Below are 21,383 nucleotides of genomic sequence, written 5' to 3'. Positions count from 1 at the left end.
ATGTCTATAACAGAAAATAATGATTTAGGAGAAAGGTAAAATAATATTATATAAATTAATGATATTGAATGAATATTATGTTGTAACTGAAATGCATACTTTCTTTTAATAAATTCAGCCATTCAAAAGAAAACAAAACTTTAATTTTATAAATAATGGTGTAGTATGAACATAAAAATTATGAATGCAGTTTTTAATGCATATTACTTTGATAATAACTCGGGTATATACACAAAGCATATAACAATTAATACCAACATTCATATCTTGACAATAAAGGAATTTTATTAATGAAATACTAACATAACATGGTGTCCAAAATGACTTATAAAGACTCCATTTAGTTTACATAATTTGATTGAATCAAACCAACCATCAATGGCAAAGCTTGTGTTCATCCCTGCACCAGCGGTTGGTCATGTAATGTCCACCATTGAGATGGCGAAACTACTCGTGAACCGCGATCAAAGACTTTCCGTAAACGTTCTTCTCATAAACCCTCCTATCCCTATCTCAGCTTTCACGGCCTACATCGAATCATTGGCTAAAAACCCTATCGAACGCATACGATTCATTGAACTCCCTCAAGTGCAAACACCATTAAAGATAGACCCCAATGCCTTCTTGTCTTCCTTCTATGAACTCTTCAAGGGTAATTGCCAAAATGTACGAAATATCGTGGCTGACATGATAAATCAACCTGGTTCGACTAGGCTCGTTGGGTTTGTCGTTGATGTATTCTTCGCTAGCATGATAGATGTGGCTGATGAGTTTAATGTTCCGACATACGTGTTTTACACTTCTAATGCTGCCTTTCTTGGCTTTAACTTGTATTTGGAGACACTATGTGTGGATAAGAACCAAGATGTTATTGATCAGCTGGTTAGTAACTCGGAAGGCGAGTTACATGAGTTAATTGTACTGAGTTTTGTTAATCCAGTGCCGATGAAGGCTTTTCCAACGGAGTACCAAACACAAGACGGTTTGGACTTTTTGGTTTGTTCTTTTCGGGATTTGAGAAAGGTTAAAGGGGTCATGGTTAATACATTCTTGGAGTTGGAAACACACGCAATCAAGTCGTTTCCTGACACCAACTTCCCACCTGAGTATCCCGTGGGACCCATACTCAATCTAGACGGGGTGGCAGGAAAAGCTGACGACATGGATGTGATTAGGTGGTTGGACGGTCAACCACCATCGTCAGTTGTGGTTTTGTGTTTTGAGAGTATGGGAATTTTTAATGAGGTCCAAGTGAAGGAGATAGCTCGTGGTTTAGAACAAAGTGGTCACCGATTTGTGTGGTCCCTACGCCGAGCTCCTTCACTAGAAAAGTCATCGAAAGGGCTCGATGATAATTATGATGGGGTGTTGCCTGACGGATTCCTGGAGCGTACCATGGGAGTAGGAAAAGTGATTGGATGGGCCCCACAAGTGTCGTTGTTGGCCCATCAAGCAGTGGGAGGGTTCGTCTCCCACTGCGGGTGGAATTCGATACTGGAGAGCATATGGTTCGGTGTCCCAACAGCTACATGGCCTATGTATGCTGAGCAAAAATTGAATGCATTTGAAATGGTAGTAGAGCTGGGATTGGCGGTTGACTTGAAATTGAATTATAAAATCGACATGTTTAATCCCAGTGCCAATACTGTTATTGTCACGGCCGAGGAGATAGAGAGAGGTATAAAGCGAGTAATGGAGGATAACAAGGTGAGAGCAAAAGTGATAGAGATGAGCAAACTGAGTAGGGCTACAATGGCTGAGGGCGGTTCGTCGTATGCTTCGGTTGGCTACCTTGTCAAGGAAATCATGAGTAACATATGACTCCGGATTTTGTATGAGCTACTACTAGTTATATTCTTAGAAGGTTGAAGATAAGCTAAAAAGCATCAGTTTATCTGAATTACTAAAGCATTTTATTAAACTGATAGTGTGTATAACTAAATATTGCAAGCCATCAATCTATTGTTGCCTTAAAACAGATTGTACTGCTAGATAAAATGTTGTTTGTTTGAGTGTTCTAAGAGCATACCAAGATAAAATTTGAATTCTAGTTCCAATTCCAATTACTTTCTTAAACAACTAAACATGTTTTTTAAACAAAGGTCATTACAGCACATGTGATTATGTGAAAGAAAGGTACCATGGTGTGATAAGGTTAGTACTACAATCCAAACAACAAAAATCAACATCAACCCATTGGTTTTTTTGGTCATAAACATTTTGGGAACCAATGTCCACTACAAATCTATCTTATTTATAGGGGATCAAACATAACAAACAAAAGGCAACAGCTTGACACCAACCGTTAATGGCAAACACAATCGCAGGCTTTGTGTTCATCCCTGCACCAGGGATTGGGCATATAATGTCCATCATTGAGATGGCAAAAGTACTCGTGAATCGCGATCAAAGACTCTCAGTAAACGTTGTTATCACAAGTCCTCCTTACTCCATTTGTGCTCTCACCACCTACATCGAATCATCGGCTAAAAATACTATCGAACGCATTCGATTCACTCAAGTCCCTCAAGATGAAACACCACCAAAACTCGACTCCAAAGCGTTTGTGGCTTCCTTCTATGAATTTGTCAAAATTCATTGCAAATATGTTAGAAATATTATGGCTGACATGATGAATCAAAATGGTTCGGGTCGGATCGGATCGTTGGGTTTGTCCTTAATATAATATGCACAAGCTTCCTTTTTATGAATTTATCGAGTCGGGGTCTCACCGGAAGCAACCTCTCTATTCCTACAGGGTAGATGTAAGGTTGTTTACATCTTACCATCCTCATGACCCTACCATAGCTTTGCTATGGGTGGGATTTACTGAGTACGATAATGATGATGATATGCACAGGAATGATAATGATAGATGTGGCTCATGAACTTGATCTTCCCATATATGTGGTATTCCCTTCTACTTATGATTTTCTTGGCTTTAATTTGTATATCGAGACGCTATGCGTGGAACAGAACCATGATGTTATTGAAGTGATTAAGTCAGAAGGCGAGATAGTTGTTCCATGTTTTGTTAAGCCGGTGCTAATGAAGATTGTTCAAGCGGTGCACCAGATAGAGGAGGGGTTGGATGCTATGGTCAATTATTTTCGAGAATTGAGAAAGGCTTATAAGGATCATGGTTAATACGTTGTTGGAGTTGGAAACACACGCCATCAAGCCGTTTCCTGACACCAACTTCCCAACCATGTATCCAGTGGGACCCGTGCTCACTCTAGACGGGGTGGCAGGAAAAGCTAACAACATGGATGTGATTAGGTGGTTGGACGGTCAACTAGCATCCTCGGTGGTGGTGCTGTGTTTTGGGAATATGGAAAATTTTGATAAGGTCAAAATAAAGGAGATCGCATGCGGCTTAGAACAAAGTGGTCATAGATTTGTGTGGTCCCTATGTCGACCTCCTTCACTAGACCAATCATCGGAAGGGCTTTTTGACAATTATGAAGGGGTTTTGCCCAATGGGCTGGAGCATACCTCGGGAATAGGTGGAGTTATTGGATGGGCCCCACATGTCTTGTTGTTGGCCCATGAGGCAGTGGGAGGGTTTGTCTTCCATTGTGGATGAAATTCGATACTAGAGAGCTTGTGGTTTGATGTAAACATGACCAATGTATGCTAAGCAACAATTGAATGCATTTCAAATAGTGGCGGAGTTAGGATTGGCGGTTAACTTGAAATTGGATTATAAGATATAGTCATCGTCTCGTCATATGAGATAGAGAGGGGGATAAAGCAAGTAATGGAGGATAGCAAAGTTAGAGCCAAAGTGAAAGAGAGAAGTATACTGAGCAGGGAAACAACAGCTAAGGGCAGTTCATCGTATGCTTCAGTTGTATATCTTGTTCACGAAATCAAGAGTAACACTATATAACTTCGAAGTTAAAATCCCTTTATGGGTATTAGGGACACACCGTATAGGGCTATAAGGGCGTATAGGCCCCGTATAGCCATATACGGGGCGGATAGAGGGGGTGTTTGGTGTCCATAGAAAACCCTTTTATTAATGATATTCCTAGATAAAAGCATAATTACACGTTTTACTACTACTGCTATCGAATTATTACACCACTAGAACTTATATGAGGTTGGGATGCTAAATAACAACTGAATTCAATAATATCTAGACTTACAAATTTTTTAAAAGGTCATTTATCCTAAATTGCTATAAGCCAAACTCAAATTTTCATATGTTTGGTGAAACCATAACCCAAACTTTATTCGCAATTATTATAGGTGGTTTTACATTTGGTGGTTGAACTCTAGTTCTTAGGAGGGTTATTGTATGATATGATATTAGGTTTTGAATCAAAGTCTCTTGTGAACATTTTAAGATTAGGTTATCTGTCAAAGCCTCTAGCGAATTGATTCTTCTTATCATCTTCGTTTTTTGATCCAATTGAATTTGTCTCAAGGAATCTTGAATCGTCTTTGGCATAGGCTCATCTTTCATCACACTTCAATTCTCCAATATTCTTCGGCATCTGTTCTTGCATCATAAACACTTGCAATCTAATCATCAAAAGGGAAACCATATATAGAAATGGAAATTGGATCAATTCCATTAATTTAACTAATGTAAGTTTTTCAACACAAATACTAACAAAATATGAATTAATACCAAAAGAAGTGAAAACAGAACCAATAAAGCGGAGAGAGATCTCATTCTTTCTTTGTGTGTTAATCTAACATCCCAAATTTCGTTTAATATGTAAATGAATCGGGGTTTAAATGAAATATGGAAGATAAATGTAATTATCTAAAGTATGTGGAGAATAAGTGTCATTAGATGAAAAGTTAATCATGAGACCCTACCCTCTTCCTATAAATGTAGCCACCATCTCATTTATACCCATCCTAGTCTCCAAACACATTCTTTAACAAATTTCCGTTTTTAGAAAATAACCCACAAAAACACGACGATTATTGGAGATCTAACCGTCAGATCGGTCTTAAATTTTACGGAGTGTTCATGAAAACAAAATTTGAGATAGTATGTATGTATGTATGCCGTATATGTGAATGTAACGTATATGTATATATACCGTGTATGTATATGTATGCCTTATATGCATGACTTATGCGCTAGAAGGACTTATACGTTGGGATGACTTATACGCTAGTAAGGACTTATACGCTAGATTGAATTTCCAAATAAACGAAAGATAAACAGTGTACACGTACGTAAATGGACTTATATGATAAATGAGTTAAAGATAAGTAATTAATTAATAATGAAAGGTAGCGTTTAAAACGGGAACTGACTTAGAAATATGATATTATTAGGAATAGTTAAGTGATTAATTGATACACAGTTAGTCGTGCACAGCTCAAGAAGGGCATAACCGTAAATTCAGAAAGGAATCGTTTACTGGTGAGTTTCTAGTCCAATTTCCTTGTTATGTTTTCAGAGCTGTGTGCATACTCGATGTGATTAGTTAATACTCTTACCTTAAGTGGTAAGTGTATGCCATATATGATTTATGTGATAGTTATTGAAGTTATGAATGAATACTTGTCGGCAGGTGAACGATATTCGGATGTTGCATGTATCACCAGGGAAGATGATCATTAGAAGATGTGATTTTTCTATATATGATGTATGAATGATATATTTATGTTAAATAATATATTGACAGTATGTATGAAAGTTTTTAAGTATGAATATAAGAAATGTATAGTATGGTTGTATGGAAAGAAAGACACATACCCTAATAATATCTGCGAATGTAGGGAACAAACCCTAATAATATCTGTGAATGTAGGGAACATACCCTAATAGTATTTGCGAAGGTTATAGGGCGGAATGCTCTTCAAAACATATAAATATTTATGTAATGAGGAAAGCATGAAAGGAGGAATGAAAGTATGTATGTAAGTAAGTATGAAATAAAGGAAACAAGCTAAGTATGTTATATGTATCTTCAGATACGTATATATGTAAGTATGTGAATGTATTGTATGTTGTCTGATTAACTAGAACTCACTCAACGTAGCTGACTTATAGTATGCACACATGTGAATAGATTAAAGTAGTTGGCTTGAGGGAGACACATGACATGATCTGAAGAGACTGACATCTGAAGAATAATTATCATGATGTCTTTATAAGATATTTTATGTTATGTTTTAAAGACAAGATTTGAATGTTTTGTAATGAATGGTTGACTTTTATTATTTCCGCGAAAGTTACTATGATATTTAGAATTGTGTTTATGAGTAAATCCAACGTAAAGTAGGGCACCGGGACCGGGGACTTACAAGTTGGTATTAGAGCATTAGTTCGAGAGAATTAAGCATCTACATGCTTAGACTAGAACAGAGAATGAGACTTAATGAAGAAAAGAAAGAAGATGCCAGTTCAAGAAAGCCACGTGTCGCTCAAGCAAGCTCGGTAATGGTAAGTTGCATGATTAAGTTCATGTAAATATTTAGAAATATATGTACATTCATGTTAAATGAAAGTGGAAGAATATATGATGTTAGCTTAATTGCTAAAGAAAGAATGTTTGTATGCTAGCTTAATTGCTAGGAAAAGAATGTGTATGCTAGCTTAATTTCTAGGGATAAGAATGTAGGTTATATGTATGTTTACATGATTACTTGAGAAGTAAAAACTAGCACAAGTGAAATCATAAAGGGAAGTACGTAGAACTTGAGGAGTAATGTAAAGAGTTAATTACACTTGGCCACTGTCATTAACTACTTACCTTACGAATCATGTGCTAAATAATTCCTAGTAGGAAAAAGTTAGTGTTCCCTTAGAGATAAGATAGATGACTGATACAAAGGGACAAGCACGAGGAGGTCGTATTGGACGCTGTGGTAAGACACGTGCCAACCAGACATCTTTTTGAAGAAGGTGTGACAAAGCAATATACAAAAGCAGTAGGACTTTGACTTTAGGAAGTAATGAAAAAGGATCACACTTGGAGCCTGTATTCATGTACACTAAGGGAGTTGCTCAATTGTTTTGCACTACAATGCTAACAACGTTCGCTGAAGCATCAGATGCAGCCCAAACTGGGAGATTCAAGTGGAAGCAACATGAATGAAATGGATATATGCCAACTAGAATGAGTCAATACATGTTGTATGGCTGAAACAGTTAACTCCATAAGCGAACTTGCTAAGAAGATAATAAAAGGAAAGTTCAACGCTTAATGTAATTTCGATGATAAAAGCCGAAGGTTTGTTAAGGCGATGGTGCAGTGCCTACCTGGCGTATATTGTCAAAGTTACAGCTAAGACGAAAGAAGTGAAAGATGTTCCTGTAGCATGTGGCTATCCAGAAGTGTTCCTAGAGGACCTTCTAGGGTTACCACGGGAACGATGAGTAGAATTTTAGATAGAAGTAATACCAGGAGCACAACCCATCGCCAAAGCACCTTACCGTCCGGTGCCGTCCGAGATGAAAGAGTTAATGTCCCAACTGCAAGAACTCCTCTACAAGATAATGCATATTTATATTCTATAAGATAATGAACCTTTCCGTCTGGCGCCGTCGTGAAAGATGATTTGTGCAACATGAAGTTGGGGATTTTCTTTCTCAACCAAAACAGTACAAGATAATGCAATAGTTAAATTTAATAAGTATATTGAAAATGACAAAAGTAACAAAAGTTGGAAGATGAAGACAACATATTAAACATTTTGTTGTGTACTATACAGTGATCCAAATGACCACCATAGTCCAAGTGCTGCTAGTCAGTTGCTCTTATTTAGTTATTTATAACTCGGATCAGGAAAAAAGAAAAAAGCCATTATCGGCTAAAGTTGCGGAGCTCGTGTTCATCCCCGCACCAAGGGTTGGTTACGTAATGCCCCCAACGAGATGGAGAAAGTATTTGTAAATCGCTACCAAAGCCTCTCAATTAATGTTCTTCTAATAAACTATCTTTATCACATCTTAGCTCTCACCACCTACATTGAATCATTGGCTAAAAACACCCTCGAACGCATACGATTCATTAAACTCCTTCAAGATCAAACACCACCAAATCTGGACATGAAAGCCTTAGTCATGTTCTTCTATGAGTTCATCAACAATCATTGCAAATATGTTAGAAATATTGTGCCTGACGTGATAGATCAACCTGGTTCGGGTCGGGTGGTTGGATTTGTTGTACATTACGTACGCGATCTTCCATAGGGTTGGATTACAAAACACGCGGTGGCAGTTTCGTAAATGATAGTCGGGTAAAAGTCATGTATATTATTATATTATTTGTTTACTTTTAGTTTAAACATTATGTGAACTTTGGTACTTCAAGCGTGTTTATATGTTTCAGGATACTTGACGTTAAGGACGCTTATAGGGATGAATTACGGGCTTGGAACGAAGATGTAGAAGACTTGTGATGATTGGCACGCTTTCCTATGCAAAATAAAAGAAGAAAAATAAAGAGGATGTGTCAGACACCTTTAGCGCGGCGCTAAGGGACCTTAGAGCTACTCTAAAGTCTCAAATCAGGAAAGTAGACCTTAGCGCGGCGCTAAGGTCTCACCCCTGGACTTTAGCGCCGCGCTAAAGTCCTCCTAGACGGGAAAATTAAACCTAACTTTAATATATTGAGTTTTCAGCCCCCATTCGAGATAACCTTCATTCCAGCAACCAAGTACAAGCCCTAGGACGATTTTCCACCATCCCGAAGCCTCCGGTTTGTCAGTTCATCGCTTGCTTTCGTCATCTCATCAGATAAGTGAATTCTTCGTGATGACGATGTCATGCTAAACCATTGTATTCACTTTAGGCTAGGGTTTTGTGTAAACTAACTTTGATTAGATTCTATGTTTTGAATGATTATGAACTTGATTGAATGCCTTTAATCTTGTTTTACATTAGAATTGATTGTTTAAACAGTTTATGATTTTGATTATCAAACTTTGCATCACTTTTATGGTTGTGTTCATCATATGTAGGGTTTGCACTTATGTCATTGAACCAATAATCGTTAGTCATTGCTTATAATTGATTTTCATATTTTAAACTGGTAATTGGGTAAACCAGAGTTCAGTTGTGTCAACAATTCGGTTAGGGTATCGTTTTTCCTCACAACCCAACTGTTATGTTTAGTATTTACTGCGCAATTAATTCCTATGAATCTATGATAAGTCGGTCATCACATTGCCTGAACCTGAAGTGAATTGTTTTCCCATAATTGTTTACAACCTTTAAGTTATAATCGTGTGTTCTTATAAATCAACCTTTTCTAAACCGCTTGACATCTTCTGTCCACTTTAGTATAATAATTAATAATTATGAACTTTACTTGCACTTTCCACTGATTCCCTGTGGAGACGACCTTACTTACCCATACTAGTTATAGGTATTTAAGTTTTATAAATACTTGTTTTTGATTAGATCATGACATCTACTTCAGTAAATAACCCAGACTAGTTCATGATCAAATTCACCGATTACAAATCCTTTCTGATCCAAATTCTGAACTCATTGCTCTATCTCATCCAATTTCTAAACCTTAATCAGAGCTTAAAGTATGAAATCTCTAAATTCAAAAAGAAAAATCAAAATAGAACGTCATTGAACATCAAGAATCTTCAAAATTGATATAAAAATGATGATTTAATTAATCGAATTGATGTGTAGAAGGATTTAGATTCATCAATCGATAATGAAGTTGCAAAATAATACACTCAATTAAGCTCTGATCAGGGTTCAAAATATTTTGTTTAAACATTCTGAACAAAATTGAAGACTCTATGTACATTTAAACGTTCTGACCAAAAAGAACACCTTTAAATGTTGAAGTTTAGAAGTTCAGAACAAAAATCCAAGTACTTCATAACAAAAAGCTAAGAAGTTCAGATTAAAAATGTTAGAAGTTCATAGCAAAAAGTTTAGAAGTTCAAAACAAAAATCTAAGAACTTTAGAATAAAATGTTAAGAAGTTCAGAACAAAAAGTTTAGAAGTTTAGAACAAAGGTTTAGATATGAAATTAAACTATTTATAACATGAAATTGAATGTTGAATTTACTTCATATAATCTCGTAATCATCAAGAAATCATTAATCGACCATCTAGTTAGTCATCGATTTCATCAGATGAACAAATTTGGAGCGCATTAAGCTTTCGGTTGAAATCAATTTTCAAATTTTCAATTCAACTAAAGTGAAGTCTGCAATGGAGTCAGTGACGATGGTTGAATGACCGTAACGGTTAATTGGGATGGAAACAAATTGAAATAATTACAATATTGAAATGGCGTGTTTTTTGAAATCATGGGTGTAAGGGTGTCGCATACGTAATGTATGATAAGAGATTATTGTATTAGATCTTTTATCTATGCATAAGGTTTGAATCCAATACAAATGAGATTAACGTGTTAATTGTGAGAATCAAGTAGAGTAATTATATACAAAAGTAGAGTAATTATGTAATTACATCATAAAGTAAATACATAATTACTTTATGATGTAATTACATAATTACTCTACTTGAATGTATAAGTACTATACTTGATTCTCACAATTAGCACGTTAATTTCATTTGTGCGTTAGATTTTCCCTGTGTGTACGTGTGTGTGTTTGTGTGATAGTGTGTGGTAACTTTCTTCATTTATTTCAGTATCGAACACCAAAAAAGGATCAACTAATTAATCTGTAGCTTAAATTTATGTTATTATTCTTCAATTCACACATATGTTTGATGAGAACATAACCCAAACATTATTCTCATTTATTATAGATAGTTTTACATTAGGTGGTTGAACTCTAGTTTTTATGAGGGTTTCCGTAATTCATGAGATTAGGTTTTGGTTTAAAATCTCTTGTAAACATCTTGAGATTAGGTTGTGTGTCAAAGCCTCTAGCAAATTGTTTATCATTATCTTTGTTTTTTGATCCAACTGAATTTAGTTTCAAGGAATCTTGAATCGTCTTTGGCATAGGCTCATCTTTCATTACGCTTCTCCAATATTCTTCCGGTTCAGTTCTCGCATCAGAAACACTTGCAATCTAATCATAAAAAAACCAAATACAAAACATAAATTAGATTAATTTAATTAATATAACTATTGTATGCCTTTCAAGACGAACACTAGCAAAATGTGAAATTTTTTTTACCAAAAGAAGTGAGAGCAAAACCAAGAAAGCGGTGAGAGATCGCATTCTAGCTTTGTTTACTGAAAGTCTTGATGACGAGATGAATATGCTATTATGCTCTATGGATATTTATAAATAAAATAATTTAGTTGAGCAATAAATACATGCGGTGCCAACTGACATGTGTCGTATGAACATTTTGAACAAAGTTGAGTAATCACTTTAACAATAAATGTTTGTATGACATTCATGATTTAGGTGAAAGGTAAAAAAGCATTATATTCTAATAGAAGCGTATACTCTTTTTATTTATTTAATTTTATAAATAATTGATGTGTGTAGTATGAACATTGAAAGTTAAATTGCTATTCGAAGTAATTAATAACAAAGAGAATTGAAAATACCCCATAAAAATTTAGGCTAAGGAGAGCAAGATTTGAGAAATCTAAAGTTGCGGTTTCTTTCTCTATACCAAAACAGTCAAGAAAATGCATATCTTTATATGAAAAGAAATCTAAATCATTTATTATTTTTTTTATCACTGGTTCATATTTTTAAAGTAATTTCTTACATATAAAGATCTATTTAATACATATAAAAAAATAAACTAATTTGTTCAAATACTTGGTTTTACATAACTTACAAATTACAATTGTGTAAGTTCTATTAATATATTAATTTATTATTATTATTTTTTTAATAATTTGAATATTTGATTCATGTATATATAATAAAAAAACATCCAAAGTTACAATGAGATGATAAGCAAACAAGCAAAAAACTGCGCCGCTACCCAATTTTAGATAGCAAACTCATTAGTCCCACTTAAAAAGAAAGTTTCGGTTGTTAGGGGCCAATAAATTAATTACTATGCGCGATCAGCTGAACCTGTTCAAAAAGTCAACGGCGTCCGGTGCTAAGAAACCAAACATGTCAAAGACAAAAGATATAACTTATAGGTACACGCGTGTTGATTTTCCAAACACGTGTTAGAATATTAGAAGAGATTAATAAACATATTATTTTGATAATAACTTGGGAAAATACACACCCATATTCATATCTTGACAATGACCATTTCTATATTAATGAAATATTTAATCTAACCCGTTGCAAAACATAATTTAACATTATAGGGTGCCCAAAATGATACCAGTGACATAAGACTCCATTTAGTCTACATATTTTGATTGAATCAAACCAGGCATCAATAATCAATAGCAGAGCTTGCGTTATATAATGTCCAGCGATCAAAGACTCTCCGTAAAAGTTCCTATTGTTAGAAAAATGAAAGAAGGATCAATATTTACATTCTTTATTTTCTTGGAAGATTCTTACAACTAATGGACAGCCCAGAAGTAGAGCCGTTGCAACATATCTCAATCAAAGGATTTGCATTATAATTATTATATTATTTCCATTCTTAGTTTAATGTTTTTTTTTTCTATTCATTGTAATTGTTCCCTTTGTAAAGAAAGCACAACAAATACAACAGCAAACATCAGAAGACTCTGAACTCAGAAGCTACCAACGACCAAGACAATGTCATTGGAGGTGACAGATTTGATGGCATATCATCAGCTGTAGGAGAAAACTCTGAACATAAGGGAGGCGACATAGGTAACAGGGTTGAGAAATTATTTTCAGCCCCTCTTATTTGCAACCCTAATTTTGTTAATCCTTTAGTTTTAAAACAATTGAATAAACCCCTAGAGGAATCTTTAAATTCCAAAATACACCTTAAAGAACATAGTAGTTTCGACACTGACCAAAGTTTTAGGGTCGTTAAAATAAAGGACCCAAAAATTCTGATTTTTTAAAAGAACCCAAATCAAATTGTGGGAGAAAGTTAACATGGTTGAAACGTGTGAAAAATTAAATAAATCATGGATTTTTGACTGTGGTGCTACCGACACAATACTTTTGAATTTTCTGATTTAATTTCAAATTCTAAACCTAAAATTAATTACATAAAAACCACTAATGGTGGAATGGTTCCCGTAAAGGCTGGAGGAACTATTGAAATATCATCCACCTTAAAACTTTCATACTGCCTTTATGTCCAGTCTTTGTCATATAAACTTTTATCTATCAGTCATGTGACAAAAAAAATTTAAACTGCTCAGTTTTAATGCACCCGACGTGGCACTGAACGTAACGGGCTATACAGTGTTGACGAAGCGACTCAGCATGATACTGTGATGTTGGCTCATGAATCTATCAATAGAGAAGCCTGGTTATAGCATAGGAGATTAGGACACCCATCTATTGATTATTTACATCTTTTATTTCCAAAACTATTTCCTTTAAATGAAAAAATAAGTTGTGAAACGTGTGTCTTGGTCAAGAGCCATAGACATACCTTTAAACCTAATAACACAAAAGTTAAATCGTTTTTTTCCCTTATCCATTCGGATGTATGGGGACCGGAAAAAGTTGTTGGAGGACAAAATTTTCATTTTTTCGTACTCTTTGTTGACGATTGCACTCGTATGATGTGGATTTATTTTCTAAAACAAAAATCTGAAGTTCTTGATAAATTCATTATGTTTTATGCTTAGATACATAAATGATTTAATGAAACAACTTTGCCAAACGAAAGGAATAATTCACCAAACGTCGTGCTCTCTCACACTCCCGAACAGAATGGCACCGTCGAATGGAAAAACCGCATTCTTTTAGAAATAACTTGTGCCCTATTAATTGATTCTCAAGTTCCTAAGTGCTTCTGGCCTGAAGCTCTCGCAACTGCTACGTATCTTATCAACCGGCTGCCAACCAAAACCCTTGACCTAAAAACACCTCTTCAAGCTCTTTCAGAATTTACCAAACTTCCACCCACCCTTACATGACAACCACGAATATTTGGATGCTCAATCTTTGTCCACATACCAAAAATCAATCGACACAAACTCGACCCATGTGCTGAAAAGTGTGTCTTTGTAGGCTATGATATCAATAAAAAAGGCTACCGCTGCTACAACCAAAAAACCCGTAATATGTACACTACCATGAATTGTGACTTCCTCGAAACCGAGTTCTTTTATACCTTCGAAAATAGTGGTCGGGAGGAGAAGGAGCATGGTACATTGAGTTTGCTAATATGGGTCCTTAAATGGTCTTCATCATCCTAAGAAGTAAGTCATAGTATCCAAGATGAGTTAGATATATATTTCACAACAACCTAGTGGAACAGCAATCAATGTTCTACACCAAAATCTTCCCAACCTAACAACTTAGGCAAGTAACACTCAAACATCTAAAAATATAGCAGATGAAGTATCTATTGAAAATTATAAAACTCAAAATATTGATATGTGTGACTGAGATATAAGTAAAACAAATAGTGTAGGTAGAACAAGAAGAACCAATACAAGAAGAAACTAATGTTAGATATGTTCTACCACCAAGATCCAATAGAGGAATTCCAGCAAAACGATATTCTCCAGAAAAACAGTCTAAATAATCAAGGTATCCCATCGCGAACATTGTTCAAGGGAACCTGTCCAAAGAAGCCAATGCCTTTACTTCTTCTCTATACACTGAACAACTTCCAACTTCTATGGAACAAGCTTTAGAATAAAAGAATTGGAAGGATGCAACAGAGACAGAAATTAATGCATTAATGAAAAACAACACATGGGAGACATGTGATCTTCCTCCACAAAAGAAACCAGTGGGATGTCGTTGGGTCTTTATAATTAAACAAACAAGATAGGATAATTGAAAGATATAAAGCCCGGTTAGTTGCTAAAGGCTACACTCAGACATACAGGGTCAACTACTCAGAAACATTTTCCCCAATAGCTAAGTTTAACACAATCCGAGTGCTTTTCTCGATCGCCACAAATTAAGGATGGTCTCTTCATCAATTTGATGTTAAGAACGCCTTCTTGCACGGAAAAATAGAAGAAGAAGTGTATATGGAAGCTCCACCCGGGTTCACACGTAATTTCAAGAAGAAAAAAGTGAAATCACTCTACGGGCTTAAACAATCTCCTCGAGCTTGGTTTGACCGATTCACTCTAGCAATGAAGAAATACGGATACTAACAAAGCAATTCCGATCACACGTTGTTTCTTAAATGAAGAGGTAAACTTATGACTTGTTTAATTATATATGTTGATGACGTGATCATTACAGGAAACGATGAAGAAGAAATGAGAAACTTGAAGACAAGCATGTTCACAAAATTTGAAATGAAGGACTTAGGAAGACTTAAGTACTTTCTTGAAATTGAGGTACTAAGGTCTAAACAAGGGATCTTTGTATGTCAAAAGAAATACATTCTTAACCTTTTAGCTGAGCCTGGGATAATTGATTTCAAACCGGTTGACACCCCGATAAGGGTCGACCATGAACTCCGTATTGAAGAGGAAGCAAAAGTGACGAACAAATAAAGATATCAGCGCATGGTAGGTAAATTGATCTACCTCGCACATACTCTTCTAGATATTGCATATGCAGTTGGAGTCATCAGCAAATTCATGCATCAACCTCAAGGTTCCCACATGGAGGCAGTAGTACGAATTATTAGATATCTCAAAGGAACAGTAGGCCATGGAGTTCTCTTTAGACCAAATAAACACCTGAAAGTCCAACTTTATACTGATGCAGACTGGACAGGAGATAAAGATGATAGAAGATCATCATCAGGATGTTTCACTCTGGTTGGAGGAAATCTGGTTACATGGAGAAGCAAAAAACAGATGGAAGTAGCACTATCTAGCGCCGAAGCCGAACTTAGAGGAATATCACAGGGTCCGACAGAGGTTCTATGGGTACGACGACAGTTGACGGAAATCGGTTTCCCAAAACCGAAGCCTGTAGGATCATGTATGACAATAAAGCTGCAATACAAATTTCTGAAAACCTGTTCAACACGATCGTACAAAACATGTGGAGGTTGATAGACACATCATCAAAGAAAAACTTGAAGCGAATATCATAGAGCTACCTTTTGTTCGATCAGGAGACCAACTGGCATGTATATTAACAAAGGCCGTCAATGGAAGAATATTCAGCAATTGTCTTGACAAGTTGAGTATTGGAAACCCCGCTACTCAATTTAAGGGGGAGTGTTAGAAAAATGAAAAAAGGATCAATATTTACATTCTTTACTTTCTTGAAAGATTATTACAATTAATGGACAGCCCAGGTTGCAACATATCTCAATCAAAGGATTTGCATTATAATTATTATATTATTTCCATTCTTAGTTTAATGTTTTTTTTTTTCTATTTATTGTAATTGTTCCCTTTGTAAAGTAAGCACAACAAATACAACAGCAAACATTCCGATTACCATTCAATATTTTTTCGTTTACCATTCAATATTTCCGATTACCGGTGAAAACACTTCTCATAAACCCTCCTTGCCATGTCTTGGCTTTCATCGAGTCGTTGTCTAAAAGCACCATCGAATGCATATGATTCATTGAACTCCCTCAAGTTCAAACGCAATTAAAGATATATAGACCCCAAAGCCTTCTTGACTTCCTTGTATGAACTCATCAAGAGTAAATGCAAAGACGATATTCTAACATCGTAGATGAGAACCTGGTTCGAGTAGGCTCGTTGGGTTTGTCGTTGTTGTATTCTGCACCGGCATGATAGATGTGGCTGATGAGTTTAATGTTCCCACATACGTGTTTTACACTTCTAATGCTGCCTTTCTTGGCTTTAACTTGTATATGGAGACACTATGTGTGGATAAGAACCAAGATGCTATTGATCAGCTGGTTGGTAACTCGGACAGTGAGATAGTTGCTCAGAGTTTTGTTAATCAGGTGCCGATAATGGCTTTTCCAGCGGGGTACCAAACACAAGACGGGCAAGATGTTTTGGTTTGTTCTTTTCCGGGATTTGAGAAAGGCTAAAGGGGTCATTGTTAATACGTTCGTGGAGTTGGAAACACACGCTATGAAGGCGTTTCTGGATGCCAACTTCCCACATGTGTATCTGGTGGGCCTGTACTCAATCTAGACGGGGTGGCTGGAAAAGCTGATGACCAGGATGTAATTAATTAGCTGGTTGGACGGTCAACTATTGTCAGTAGTGGTTTTTTGTTTTGGGAGTGCGGGAAGTTTTAATGAAGTCCAAGTGAAGGAGATAGTGCTCGGTTTAGAACGAAGTGGCCATCGGTTTGTGTGGTATCTACGCCTAACTCCTGCTCTTGTGCAATCCTTTAATGACCTAAGAGTGCTATTGCCCGATGGGTTTCTCAAGCGCACCATAGGGAAAATGATTGGATGGGCTCCACAAGTGTCGTTGTTGGCCCATGAAGCAGTGGGAGGGGTTCGTCTCCCACCGCAGGTGGAACTCGATACTGGAGAGCTTGTGGTTCCGTGTCCCAACAGTCACCGACAGCTAAATGGTTTCCTGGTTTTTCTTTTCAACATTGAAACAAAAATCTCAACCAAGATGGGGACCATGACTTTAGACAACAATTTGTTGCATGTATTTCCAATTTCTAGATTCATTATATCCACCCATATTTTAGCTTAAGTTTGAATGACCGCGTACAAGTTGGTAAGTAATTCTAGTATACATTTATATCCACCCAATTTTTTTTATCTTAAATCTTTTATTTCGGTCTGAATTTGACAATTGATGGTGGTATTGCTAGAGGGATGAAAGACATGAAAATCAAGCCTAGTTAGGCCAGCTGCTTGCAATTTGGAGTATAAATGAGATAAAGATATCATTAGTAATAATCAGTCTTAATAACCAAAATAAAGATATAAGAACTTGCAACACATATACGATTAGATGTACCGGTTTGCTTGCGGCAGTCTAGTCTTTAACAATCATAAGTTAAAATGGAACAAAAGGTGGCATTGATGCTAGTCACCGCGATCAAAAGATTGTGCCTATCACTAAACCAAACACTCTCCATTTAGTTTACAATGTCACCAAAGTTTCCTAGTCTTCATGGGTGAAACTTTTCAAGTTTATGTGACACTCCTTCCCTAAAAACTACTCTCACATATACGATATCCAGTCCAATGACCTAATGGTTCGATTCTTGAACAAGAATCCTCAGCCTATGACGCTTGGTCACGAATCAAACCTTTTTTTTTCTCTCTTAACAATAGGATTCTAGAGCAATAACTTTAGAACAATTAATCTTCAATTGAAGGGCAAGTGGTTCCGCAGGTAACGAAGTTCAAGTATCTTTAACTGAGGACGTCCAGATCACCATTGAGGGTCTCTCTGGAAGCCACATCTTTATCCCTTTGGATAGAGGTACGGTGTGCCGACATCCCACCCTCCCCAGACCCTACTTATAGCTTTGCTACTGGCGGGATTCCACTATGTATGATTGATTGATTGAATCTTTAATTGTTTTAACTTCTTTACATATGTCATGATGGTATAAAACAAGGTTAAAAATCTTGAATTTTTTGCTTTGTTATCCAAACACTTATTTAATGTGGATGCTGAATTTTGGGACCAATGTCTCACTAAAATCTCAACGGTCTGGGATCTATCTTATTTATAGCTTATAGGGAATGAGACATCAACAAAATGCAAGCTTGAATTAAATCAACCATTAATGGCGAACACAGTTGCAGAGCTTGTGTTCATTCCTGCTCCAGCGGTTGGTCATATAATGTCCACCGTCGAGATGGCGAAAGTACTCGTGAACCATGATCAAAGGCTCTCAATAAGCGTTCTTCTCATACACCCTTCTGGCCCTGTCTCGGCTATCACCACCTACATCGAATCGTTGGCTAAAAACACCATCGAACGCATACGATTCATTGAACTCCCTCAAGTTGAAACACCGTTAAAGATTGAACCCAAAGCCTTCTTGACTTCTTGGTATGAACTCATCAAGAGTAATTGCCAAAACGTCAAATATATCGTGGCTGACATGATAAATCAACCTGGTTCGAGAAGGCTCTTTGGGTTTTTCGTTGATGTATTCTGCACCGGCATGATAGATGTGGCTGATGAGTTTAATGTTCCGACATACGTGTTTTACACTTCTAATGCTGCCTTTCTTGGCTTTAACTTGCATCTCGAAACACTATGTGTGGATGACCAGAACCAAGAGGTTATTAAGCTGTGCAACTCGGAGAGTGAGGTAGTTGTTCCGAGTTTTGTTAATCCGGTGCCGGTGAAGGCTTTTCCAGCACTGTACCAGGCACAAGATGGGTTGGACTTTCTGGTAATTTCTTTCCGGGATTTGAGAAAGGCTAAAGGGGTCATGGTTAATACGTTCTTGGAGTTGGAAACACACGCAATGAAGTCGTTTTTGGACGCCAACATCCCGCCAGTGTATCCAGTGGGACCCGTACTCAATCTAGACGGTGTGGCAGGAAAAGCTGATGACATGGATGTAATTAGGTGGTTGGACGGTCAACCACCGGCGTCAGTTGTGGTTTTGTGTTTTGGGAGTGCCGGGAGTTTTAATGAGGTCCAAGTAAAGGAGATAGCGCTGGGTTTAGAACGAAGTGGTCATCGGTTTGTGTGGTCTCTACGCTTAACAACTCAACTAGAGCAATCATGTGATGACCCAAGAGCGCTATTGCCCGACGGGTTCCTCGAGCACACCAAGGGAATAGGGAAAGTGATTGGATGGGCCCCACAAGTGTCGTTATTGGCCCATGAAGCAGTGGGAGGGTTTGTGTCTCACTGCGGGTGGAACTCGATACTAGAGAGCTTGTGGTTCGGTGTACCAATGGCAACATGGCCCATGTATGCTGAGCAACAATTGAATGCATTTGAAATGGTGGTGGAGTTGGGATTGGCGGTTGATTTGAAGTCGGATTATAAGATCGACTTGTTTAACCCTGGCGCCAATACAGTCATCGTCACGACAGAAGAGATAGAGAGGGGTATAAATCGATTAATGGAAGATAAAGAGGTTAGATCAAAAGTGAATGAAATGAGCAAATTAAGCAGGGCGACGGTGGCTCAGGGTGGTTCATCGTATGCTTCCGTTGGCTCCCTTGTTCAAGAAATCATGAGTAATATCACATGACTTCGAATTTTGTATCGTTACTACTAATCATATTCTCATATATGTTTTCTAAAGTCAGTAACAAAAACATTATTACACATTTTATTTTCACCATTATTAGAATTATTACCCTGTTAGCGCGGGTTAGGCGCTGTTATCATGTTTAAACTCTACTTCACATTCCTGCCTTGAATTTAAATTGATTAAACAATAAAACTTGAAAGCGAAATAAATTTGTTATTTTTGTGTGTTTGTACTATGTATTGAAAAGTGAAGATACAAAGATATTACAATACTTTAATTAGACAGTTTATTATGATAGGTCATAAATAGTTTCCTGGTTTTCTTTTTAAACATTGCATACAAAAATTCAACAAGATAGGGACCATGAAAAAACATTCAAATCTAACCTAAAGATTTGGATTCAATAAATATCATATATTCAATTATTGACACATTCAATAATTATGGAAAAAACTTATCCTTCTTTTACATGTCTTTAAAACATGTTATCATCAACCCATTGCCTACATCGAATCGTTGACTACAAACACTATCGAACGCATACGATTCATTCATGTCCCTCAAGATTTAGCATCACCAAAACTAGACCTCAAAGCGTCCGTGGCTTCCTTCCATGAATTCATCAACAGTCACTGCAAATACGTTAGAATTATCGTGGCTGACATGATAAATAAACCTGGTTCGGGTCGGGTAGTTGGGTTTGTGGTTGACATATTCTGCACCGGCATGATAGATGTCGCTAATGAATTTAAGCTACCAACATACGTGTTCTACGCTTCGAATGCTGCCAATCTGGGATTTAACTTATGTATCGAGACACTATGTGTGGAACTTAAGCAAGATGCTATTGAGATGAGTAATTTGGAACGAGAGATAGTTGTACCGAGTTTTGTTAATCTGGTGCCAATGAAGGCTTTTCCGGTGGAGTACCAGCAACAAGACGCGCAGGACTTTCTGATCTCGTTTATTGGAAAAATGAGAGAGGCTAAAGTGGTCTTGGTTAATACGTTCTTGGAGTTGGAAACACTCGTAGTTAAGTCGTTTCCTGACACCAACTTCCCGCCTGTGTATCGCGTGGGACCTGCACTCAATCTAGACGGTGTAGCGGGAAAAGCTGATGACATGGATGTAATTAGTTGGTTGGACGGTCATCCACCATTGTCAGTGGTAGTCTTGTGTTTTGGGAGTGCGGGAAACTTTAATGAGGTCCAAGTGAAAGAGACGGCACTCGGTTTAAAACGAAGTGGTCAGCGATTTGTGTAGTCCCTACGCCTAACTCCTCCTCTAGAGAAATCGTTTGATGAAC

General features: G+C 36.8%; 1 protein-coding gene and 3 pseudogenes across 2 annotated transcripts; all 4 read left to right on the top strand.

The window, feature by feature from the left end:
* The first annotated feature begins 371 nt into the window (after positions 1-371).
* Positions 372-17,819, top strand: LOC143541842 (anthocyanidin 3-O-glucosyltransferase 2-like). 2 transcript variants are annotated; one of them, XM_077034553.1, is made up of 2 exons: positions 372-1,175; positions 17,112-17,819. In XM_077034553.1, the coding sequence occupies exons 1-2, from the start codon at positions 379-381 to the stop codon at positions 17,587-17,589; spliced, it is 1,275 nt and encodes a 424-aa protein (XP_076890668.1). In that variant the 5' UTR covers positions 372-378; the 3' UTR covers positions 17,590-17,819. The 2 variants fall into 2 exon arrangements, with proteins under 2 accessions (XP_076890668.1, XP_076890667.1); XM_077034552.1 differs by lacking the exon at positions 17,112-17,819 and having other exon boundaries at positions 372-1,944.
* Positions 2,309-3,892, top strand: LOC143541824 (anthocyanidin 3-O-glucosyltransferase 2-like; annotated as a pseudogene).
* A 627-nt stretch (positions 17,820-18,446) lies between the features above and the next one.
* On the top strand, positions 18,447-20,377 carry LOC143541838 (anthocyanidin 3-O-glucosyltransferase 2 pseudogene; annotated as a pseudogene).
* Positions 20,378-20,740: 363 nt separating this feature from the next.
* LOC143541796 (UDP-glycosyltransferase 71A27 pseudogene) lies at positions 20,741-21,340 on the top strand (annotated as a pseudogene).
* The last annotated feature ends 43 nt before the right edge of the window (positions 21,341-21,383 follow it).

Source organism: Bidens hawaiensis, unplaced genomic scaffold (genome assembly GCF_021521415.1).
Source record: "Bidens hawaiensis isolate Kalapana, Puna unplaced genomic scaffold, B.hawaiensis_p1.1 tig00012650_1, whole genome shotgun sequence".
Classification (NCBI taxonomy): Eukaryota; Viridiplantae; Streptophyta; class Magnoliopsida; order Asterales; family Asteraceae; genus Bidens; species Bidens hawaiensis.
The sequence above is the reverse complement of the archived record's forward strand: the minus strand, read 5'-3'. Positions and strand labels throughout refer to the sequence as shown.

Coding starts and splice junctions, on each gene's coding strand:
- LOC143541842 (XM_077034552.1), top strand. CDS start 379: ATGGCAAAGCTTGTGTTCATCCCTGCACCAGCGGTTGGTCATGTAATG.